Source organism: Raphanus sativus, chromosome 1, assembly GCF_000801105.2.
Source record: "Raphanus sativus cultivar WK10039 chromosome 1, ASM80110v3, whole genome shotgun sequence".
Taxonomy (NCBI): Eukaryota; Viridiplantae; Streptophyta; class Magnoliopsida; order Brassicales; family Brassicaceae; genus Raphanus; species Raphanus sativus.
Genome location: NC_079511.1, coordinates 18,119,614 through 18,129,732, shown reverse-complemented (window position 1 = coordinate 18,129,732; position 10,119 = coordinate 18,119,614). Strand labels below are relative to the sequence as shown.

The following is a 10,119-nucleotide window of genomic DNA, read 5'->3' as shown; positions in this document are numbered from 1 at the left end:
TCGTTGGCAGACTACAATCGTCCTGATGAGTACTACACCAACAGATCAGCTATTCGACTTACAGAGATCTAGAAGCTGAACTTCGAGCTCAGGCCTCAGTACTACTTTCTCGTGTCACAGATACCTTACTCTGGGTTATCACACGAGCATCCTATGGACCATCTGGAGAGGTTCGAGGATCTTATAGCTGCTATTCGTATGGATGGAGTCCTTGAGGACTACCTACTCTGCAAGCTCTTCAAATACTCACTAATTGGAAAAACTTCACACTGGCTCAAGCAGTTACCTACATGATCACTAACATCCTGGGCCGACATCAAAAACGCCTTCCTGCATAATTTCTTTGATGAGGCACGTGCTGAAGACTTAAGGAGCAAAATCGCCAATTTCGCGCAAAAGCCTGATGAGACTTTTAAAGACGCGTGAATCAGATTTAAGTTCTTCCAGCGAGACTGTCCACACCATGGATTCAATGAAGTACAGCTGCTAAGCACTTTCTACAGAGGTATCGCCTTGAGGTATCAGATGGCTCTTGATACTGCTAGCGAGGGGAACTTCAACACCAGGATTTCAATAGAGGCTGTGAGACTTATTGAGAACCTAGCGAACACCAGCAGCACCGAGAACACTGACTTTGACAAGAAGAAATCGGTTGCAGCCATCAGGGAGAACCAGATGAATGAAGTCAGAGCTAAGATAGATGCTTTATATGCATTTCTAGGGCAGCCAGTCTGCTCAGCTGAAGAAGGAGAGGCTAGAGAAGATGATACAGAGGAAGATGTGAACTACATTGGAGGTACCGGATTTCAGAAATATGGAAACCAGAGTGGAAACAGAAACTTTTTTGGCAGTGGTCAGAAGAGTAACTACAACCAGAGTTCACAGTATCAGAAACCCTTCACCAACACCAGGAGCTACGACAACTCAGCTTACCAAAACCCACCACCACCCACCCAGGAGAATAAGTTTGATGCCATGATTGATAGAATTCTTGAAGGACAGCAAAAGCTTACAGTGGATTTCAATGGAAAGATTGACCCTGTCGTCACAATCTGAACACAAGGATAGACACCATTTGTACTCAAGTTAAGAAGCTTGAGACACAAATTGTCCAAACTGAAGACTCTATCAGGAGAATTGGAACTTCTAAGGAAGTAGGAGAAGGAAGCATGAAACACCACGTGAATGCCATAATAGATGATGATTTCTGGCAAGTGGTGAAGCATGAGAAGCTAGAAGAAGGAGACTTTGAAGTGGAAAGTTCAGTAAGTTTCGGAGGATCACAATGGTGTCGATCGACACCAACTAGTCCACATCGATCGACACCAACGATGTCATTTCCAGATACGACTGCAGATTGCAACGCGGTTAGGATCTTGATACATGCTGAATTCACGGCTTTGCATCCTCATCCACCCACCTACGAAGATATCGACCGACGAGACGAGCCACTCATCGATCGACACAAAGATGAGACACGCATCGATCGACACAAAGATGAGACACGCATCGATCGACCCTTTTCTCCACTTATCGATCGACATGCACCTCTCACATACCGAGTGCAACTACCATCGATTGACAGCAACCGAATCAATGCACTCCGACCCACACCAAAACCACAAGCTAACCCTGCAGAGACTACTAGTAACCCTTCAGGCACTACACCAACATCAGAAGGAACTGAAGGAAGAAGGTTAAGGAGTAGGAAGGAGAAAACTCCTAAGAACCTTAAGAGGGAAGCTAATGAGAAGGAGATTGATTGTTTCACTAAGAGAGTTATCAGAATCCCACTAGAGAAACTCTTTGAGGAGGTTTACTTCACAAGTAGATTGTGGATGTTCTTCGGAGAAACAAGAGAGACTAAAAATGACATTAAAAGAATGTTTGACAATGTCAGAGAAGATATGAGGAAAATGATTGCATTGAAGAAGAAGAGTGATCCTCGGAAGTTTGCAATACCCTGTGTAGTACAAGGGATTGAGTTTCCTCATGCACTATGTGACACTGGTTCTTCAGTCAGCATCTTACCAAAATTTATGGCAGACCATCTGAGTCTGAAAGTAGAGCCTTCACCAGAGATCTTCACATTTGTGGACTATACTCAGAAAAATTCTGGAGGCTTGATCAGAGACCTGGAAGTGCAGATTGGTAATGCCATTGTCCCTGTGGATTTTCATGTCCTAGACATCAAGTTAAATTGGAACTCTTCCCTTTTACTTGGAAGAGCATTTATGGCTACTGTGACATCCCCGATCATAGATGACCGGAAATGACACGGTCGATGTTCTCCGATGGTTGACCCGAGGTTCTCGGATAGACCAACAACCAAAGAACACAGACACTCCTATCGGATATCACTCTAGGCTTTTCAACCCGATAAAGCAATATTCGATAGTTAGTTCATCCCGGACAAGGACTAATATCATTTGAGAACTCGTGATTTACAAACATCTTTTATACATTATTTATTTACTTTAAGCACCTTACAAAGCGTTATAGTTTTATCCTACGGCATATCGCCCAACAACGTTTTAAGAAAATATACATCAAAAGGTATGTTGCAAGGACAACAAAATACTACCACTAGTTGGCCGTTCCTTCCGTCCAAAAGTAGTGATCTCCCAACTAGTGGTTACCTGCACACACAACAATGAGTCATGAGCAACTAATTTACTCAGTGAATCTAGAATCACAACACAATCAATACTAAACAAAAACAAATATCAAATGCATAAACATGATTGTGCAAGTACTAGTACTATATTTTAGTATATCAATCATCGCTGTGAATTCTTATTTTGAATATCACTTCCACAATTCCCGCCCGTCATCGAACTCATATAATACAATATATATATACTAGACCCTAGGAACCACTAAGGCTAACCGAGCCTAGTAAGTTAGCATTACCATCATCCTCGAATGTCCTTATGAACATTCGGGACTGCATCGTCATGCAGTACACGGTCTCCAGGGTGCTACCCCATCATCGTGTCTTCATTACCTTGTTCCATTCGCAGGACCAAGTCACGGTAATGCGGGGACTTTAGGGATAGTGAATAGTAATAAGACTTCACATGATTTTACTTCCATGATTATTCCAAAATTAATCCTTAGTTAATCCATAATTAATCATAATTAATTCTTAATTAATCCCAGATTAATCCTTAATTAATCTCATATTAATCTTTAATTAATCCAAGATTAGTTCTTAATTAATCATGATTACTCCTTAATTAATCCAAGATTAATTCTCAATTAAACCAAGATAAATTCTTAAATAAGATTAGTACTTGAGAAAAAAATACTAATATTAGGATTAACCTCAGTTTAATATTTTGATCATATCTTTGAGTTTAAGTGTTTACACTAAGTAAACACCACAAGGTTCATAAAGATTTAGAGACTTTGCTTCATAACTAAAATATTTCAATTTGGTACATCTGGAAGGCTCGAAATGACAAACTCTTTAGGGGAATAGACAGAGATCTTCTGGAACTAGTTCGATATGCTGAAAGTTAGTGTCAAGCTTGGTTTAATGCCAATGAGATGATACCGCCGGTAGTACAAGAGAGTAATGTAGTGGAACCCCAAGTCATAAGCTTGGGAAATATTTGCTTACTGGATGGATCATGGACAGCGCTTGCTCAATTTAGTGGGCGTGGATGGGTCTAGTTGGACAGTGGTGGAAAGACGCAACTCATGGGATCACACAACTTCCCCAGAAGAGAATCAACTCTGCACTCAGAAGTGGAAGCACTGCGATGGGCGATGGAGAATATGCTTCAGCATTCAACATGCCAGAACTTCGGAACAGACTGCAAAGATTTGATTGCAATGATCAAGGAACCTCATGCTTGGCCAAGCTTTGCTACGAAATTGGAGATGATAGAGACACTGATCATATGCTTCCCGGATTTCAAGATCTCTTATGTTCCAAGAGCGCCTAATCAGATTTCAGACTTTTTAGCTAAAACAGCTAGATCCTTCCATAGGGAGTTAAATTTTGTTGGTTGTTCTGTTCCGGTCTGGTTACCCAGACCACCTCAAGTTTGAGTAATAGAATAGCCGTTTGCCGTCAAAAAAAAAAAAAACTAAAATAGTTCAATTCCTTTTAATCATACACTCATATGTGATCTATCACCCCATCCATCTAGACTCACCTAGATATTAGTCTTGAAACTGGCTTCAACAAGACTGAAGTTACACTTGAACAAGTCTGAACAAACTCAAAATCTAAACCGTTAGATGAACTCAGATAATTCTCCTCTCTAAGGTAAGCTCGCAGCTGGACTGATCAAAGTAAAAGATCAAGGTCTGATCATGATCTTAACTGAACTAGGTCTAGGGTTTTATTTAAAAATCTCACCTTCTGATCTTCCTCACAGAAACAAACAGATCAAGGGCTAGAGATCTCGCCAGCAATTTTTTCCTTGATTTATTTTTCTGATTTTTCTCATTGAATTTTTCTGTTCTTCTGTCTTAGTTCTCTCTGAAATTCTCTGGATTTTTCTGCAGTGTTATGAACGTGGGAAGCAGCTGGAGGAGGGTTTAAACATGAGGTGAGGTTGCTTCAGGTGAGGGTTTCACTCAGGACAAAACTAGGCTGAATGTTGACATCTAACAAGCTGCTTCAACACTCTCAGCACAAGCTGCTGTCCTTTCCTTACCCTGAAGAAATCTCCAGCCCTTACATGTGCTTATCACATGACAAATTAAGAAACAAGGCAAGCAGGCAGCTTGTAATTGTCATGTGCCATTACTGAAGAAGCTAGGCAAGCAGGCAGGTGAATAGCATGTGACTTAATACTGAGCAAGAAGGCTGGTGAAGGACATAACTCAGTTCAAAAATTATTTAGGAAGCTGGTCAATAATATTAAATAATTTTTCTACTAATTTTTCTTTTCCTTCAGCGAAATCCAACTTAATAAAAATTCGACCAAATATTTAAGACTCGACCGAAACTATCAAGGGAAAGTCTTTCGACCACAAGACAGTCTCATCGAGACATTAATTTACCCGATCGATTTTTATTTTATTTTATTTTATTTTATTTAATTCTGATGGAATAAACTCGGAACAGATTTTCAGAATTTCTTGACCAAAATTCTATCAACTCGTGGGAGTTATTACATTCTTCCCCCCTCAAAAGAATTCGTCCCAGAATTCTCAAAACATAATTGTACACCCTTTACTGGACGGCTGGGGTATCTAAGAAGAGTTCTGGATAATCAGCTCTGAATTTGTCTTCATCTTCCCATGTTATAACAATTCTCTGTCGCTTTCCCCAAAATACTTGAACTTGCGGAATTTCTCGGTTCTTTAACTTCTTGATACGACGCCCGCCTATCCGCAAAGGACCTTGAGGATAAGTGAGGTTAGATTGCAAGTTCTCTTGCCTCTGCGGCTCGACATAATTTGGATCTGGTATATGCTTACACAACATCGATACATGAAATACTGGATGCATAAGCATATCGGGTGGAAGTTTTAGTCTATAGGCTACTTCTCCAACTCTAGAAACAATTCGGTACGGACCAATGTAACGGGTTGCTGTTGGGGTCGAAATCGGACAAGGCAAAGTTGGCTTCCGAAATTTCCGTTTAAAAATTATTTACTTAAGAACTTTTTTACGGTTTTTCGGAAAAGGAAAACCAATACGAAAAGTTTGCGGAAAAATCTTGTTTAAAGACAACGACTCTTTAAAACAACGATTTCTTAATAAACGACTTGAGAAATCAACGACTTCTTAATCAACGACCTGAGGAATCAACGATTTAAGAAAATGACGATTTCTTAAAAACAAACAGAACTTTGATATCAAAGGACCAAACCTCCGCAACCAAGCATCCTGAGAGGATCATAGCCTTGCGGAAGGTTCGAACACTTTGGCAACGGACCATAATCCATGATATAAACCCGATCGCGATGGCAATCGGGTACGGATAAGAGCTCGATTGCTATAGCGACCGAGTCACGAGCAAAGTTCGGTCGCTATAGCGAGCGAGTATCCGTGCATCGATCATTTTCCGAAACGTCCAAAGTCTTCCGAAACGACGATACGACGTAAAACTATGCATTCTCGACTATCCATATATCCATTCTCCGCGACTCACGACTATCCATTTCTTGATCTCTCGATCAAATGGAATCGTCCGTTTGGTTTGCGATAAAAACCGCGGAAACTTAACCTTATCGGAAAAATCGTAAAAAAAGTCTCGAATCAAAAATACGGCCCAAAGGAGGTCCTAAACTAGATTCGAGGTCCACTTGCGATTTCTTAAAAACCCATAAACCTTATGACGGTTTATGCTTGGTGGATAAGCATCAGTTTCCGCGGAAAAATAGAAACTTTCCGCAGATAATCATGAAAATCGGAAAAATGGAATATTCCCATTTTTCGACTATGACGGCTTAAGGGCAAAAGGGGGAAGCGTAAACCGACCTTGGAGGGAGTATATAAGGAGTTCAAGACGAGAGGCATAGAGGCATCACTTTTTCCAGAGCAAACTAGCACTTAGAGCATTTTCGGCAACTTTCCGTTTTTGTTTTCAAGCTGCGACTTAATAAGGTTTAGCCACCTTCGGGTATTAGAACTAGGATCTCGCCGACAGCTCTCGTAAAGCACGTTGTCCTGTTGTTGTCACGCTTAGACGCAGATTCGGAATAAAATAGTTCTTGCTCTCTTTTTACGATTTATATTTTATTTTTCCGTTGTTATCGTGTTCTGATTGTTTGATGTGTGGTTTCTCAGAAATCCGGGACCTTCTGGGAAATTAGGTTTGCCTACTTTTCTAAAATATACGAAATATTGACGGTGCGAATTTCGGTTCCCACAGTTTGGTGCTAGAAGGAGGGGGGGGTACGGATCAATCTTACTCACGACCAACTCACGCTCAACCAGACATGACTAACGACGATTCAGCGAACTTGCAAACTCCTCTAAACGGAGCACCCAAGGACGCCTTGAACACTCCCGCAGCGGATGTTTCCGCGGCTGACGCACCTGCTAACGCCGCGTCGCTCGACGAGTTCAAAAAGCTGCTTTCCACCTACGAAAAGAGATCGGAAGAGCAGGATAAACTCGTGGGAACCCTGACCAAACAGGTTCAAACCTTAACGGCAAGGTCCCACGCGGTTCTCCCTCGCGGAGCCACCAAACTCCGCGGAAGGAGGCTCGAGTTCGCAACCCCACACGATAGGCCTGGAACTTCGCAGGAACGTCCTTGTGGACAAAACCCTAGCGAAACATCCCTCGTCGCCAAGGGCAACTCGGAAAAACCTCAGACATCCGAGGAGGACGCCGACGTCCTCCAAGAAGAACCCGCAGCCGTTCAGCTCGGGAAAGTTCTCCGTTCGACAAACCCATGACGGAAGAAGAAGAAAACCTCTACTGGATCGAACAGGAGGAACTGGCCGAAAGGCAAACCGAGATTACACGCCACGAACGCTGACAAGCTCGAAAAACCGCTGGAGAGGATCCCGAGATACGCGATCTCCGCGATTACATCACCAAGACCGCCGCAGAAGTAAGGGCCGTGCAATCGCAAATCCACCATGCCACGAGTGCCGCCCCAGAAATCGACAGGTTACTCGAGGTGTCTCGTAAAACACCCTTCACCGCGCGGATCTCCGAAACTAAGGTGTCTAATCCGGGAAAACTCAAGATACCGATGTATAACGGTACTACCGACCCAAAAGCGCATCTCTAGGCGTTCCACATCACCATGGGAAGAGCCAAGCTTAGGGAGAGCGAAAAAGACGCAGGCTACAGTCGCCTGTTCGCCGAAAATCTCCAAGGAGCGGCGCTCGAGTGGTTCTCCCGTTTGAAGCGAAACCCCATCGGAAGCTTTCGTCAACTCACGTCGGAATTCCTCCTCAAGTACTCTATGTTCATCGATAGAGAAACTTCCGATGTCGATCTCCTCAAGTACTCTATGTTATAAGCCGCTTCAAACTGATCATGGCGAAGGTCAGCGGAATCAGCGAAAAAGTCGCCATCGATGCTCTTAGGAAGGCACTCTGGTACAAGTCGAAGTTCAGAAAGTGGATAACGCTCGAGAAACCTCGCACGATCCAGGATGCCCTCCACAAAGCCTCGGATTACATAATGATCGAAGAAGAGACGAAGGTCTTGTCGCAAAAACATAAGCCGACAAGGAACTCTTCGAAAGACGTGGATCCAAAATCAAAGAAGAAAACTTCTCGTAACGACGAGTATGTCCATCACGAGGGGGAAGAACTCCAGGGCGCGCACAATTACGCGATCAATCCAGAGCAGGCCAGGACTTCGGGAAATACGTGGAACCGTAACCAGAGTTACGACAAAAACGTATACTGTGAGTTCCATCTGACCGAAGGTCACTCCACGGCTAACTGCAAACTCGTAGGGGCGAGGCTGGCCGCGAAGCTTCTTGCTGGAGAACTCTCTGGAGTAACCAGCGTCAAGGATCTAATCCTCGACTCCGACCGTCCGCCAAAAACCAACAAGGATCCTCCCGCGGAGAACTCGTCACCGAAAAATCAAGCGGGGGATAAGCGCGAGAGAAGACCAGATGATAAGGGAAACGATAATTCCCGAAGGAGGGTCAACATGATCATGGGAGGATCCCAGTACTGCAGGGACTCGGTTTCGGCCATCAAAGCCTACCAACGGAAAGCCAAGTCGACTGCAAAGTACCCTCCGCGGTCACCTCCTCAAGACGAACGGAACACCTCGATAACGTTCACCGAAGAAGAGGCGTACGGAATCAACCAACCTCACTGCGACCCCTTGGTCATTGATCTCGTAATAAGAGATCTCGAAGTCGCAAGGATACTTGTCGATATCGGAAGCACGGTAAACCTAATCTTCCGCGATACCCTGAGAAGGATGGGCGTCGAGCTGGGAGAAGTTACCCCGGTACCGAAACCGCTCACGGGTTTCTCCGGACAAACGTCCATGACCCTGGGATCGATTCAGCTACCCGTGATGGCAAAAAACGTTACCAGGATAGTTGACTTCGCGGTAGTAGATAGCCCGGCTATTTACAACGCAATCATGGGAACTCCATGGCTAACGCTATGAAGGCCGTTCCCTCAACTTATCACTTGGGCGTTAAATTTCCAACCAGGACTGGAATTGCCGTAATTTGGGGCTGTCAAAAACAGTCGCGACTTTGTTTCCTAGCGGAGCCTAAGTTGAGACAAGTCACGACGACCTCTACGGCTAAACGCAAGCGAACTCAGCCTTCCGCCGAAGACAAAGAGACATCTCCCGCGGAAGCAGATACGGAGATCGGAACCATCCCCAACTCCGAAGACAACGTCACAACTCAGCGGGAAGAGGAAAATCCCGAGGTGAACGTTGACCCCGCAACTAAAGCGGTCGATGGAAAACCAACCGACGAGTAAACATACTCGCGGCATAAACAGAACAATGAGATGGCTTGATCCTCGAAAGAGGTACGTAGGCAGCCCGTCGAAACCCGGCGAGTTCAGCTATCCCCCTCGCCAAAAAGGGGGGGGGGAGTGGGTGCTTATACTCGTATACTCCCACAAAAAAAAAACCGCATTTTTGTTCGAAATTTTCGAAACTATTTTAATAAAAATTACTTTCTCAATCTGTCGATTCTTAACACATAGACATTTCGGAAAACGAAAAGCGTATCCTCAAGAAAACGCGAGACGTCGCAATTCTTACTGAAGATATTTAGTTCGTATCATCCGTCAAAATAGTCCATCAGCGACTTTAAACGAAATAGTCCGCCCGCGACTTTAAAAACAAAAACAAACCCGTTGATTGGCCCCGACGGGCAAATACAGAAATATTTTACTCAAGCAAATTCGTAGTCTGATCTTTTTACAAGATCCTCTTACATCCGACCAGGATACCATCGCGCGCTATACAAAAAAAATCGAAATTTCGTCCAGCACTTCGCAAAGGAAGTAGCTCGATTCATACCTAGACAAATCGTATAAGCCGATAACACTTCGCAGATTTTAAAACGATACGAATCAGGTCAAAATCACAAACAGGCAAAACGGAAGCCGATCAGTCATCGCACAGCCTCGAAGCTGAGAGTAGACCTAGGTCTTGCCCTAAGCCCAGTCTTGCTGGCACTTAACATCTCACGG

The 10,119-nt window shown here is 43.8% G+C and overlaps 1 protein-coding gene across 1 annotated transcript; it reads left to right on the top strand.

Annotated features, from left to right (window-relative positions):
• Positions 1 to 7,966: 7,966 nt before the first annotated feature.
• On the top strand, positions 7,967 to 9,070 carry LOC108829515 (uncharacterized). The gene has a single exon (XM_056990144.1). The coding sequence runs from the start codon at positions 7,967 to 7,969 to the stop codon at positions 9,068 to 9,070; it is 1,104 nt and encodes a 367-aa protein (XP_056846124.1).
• Positions 9,071 to 10,119: the final 1,049 nt, after the last annotated feature.

Excerpts from the sequence above, each read along its gene's own strand:
- LOC108829515 (XM_056990144.1), top strand. The coding sequence starts at position 7,967 with ATGGCGAAGGTCAGCGGAATCAGCGAAAAAGTCGCCATCGATGCTCTT.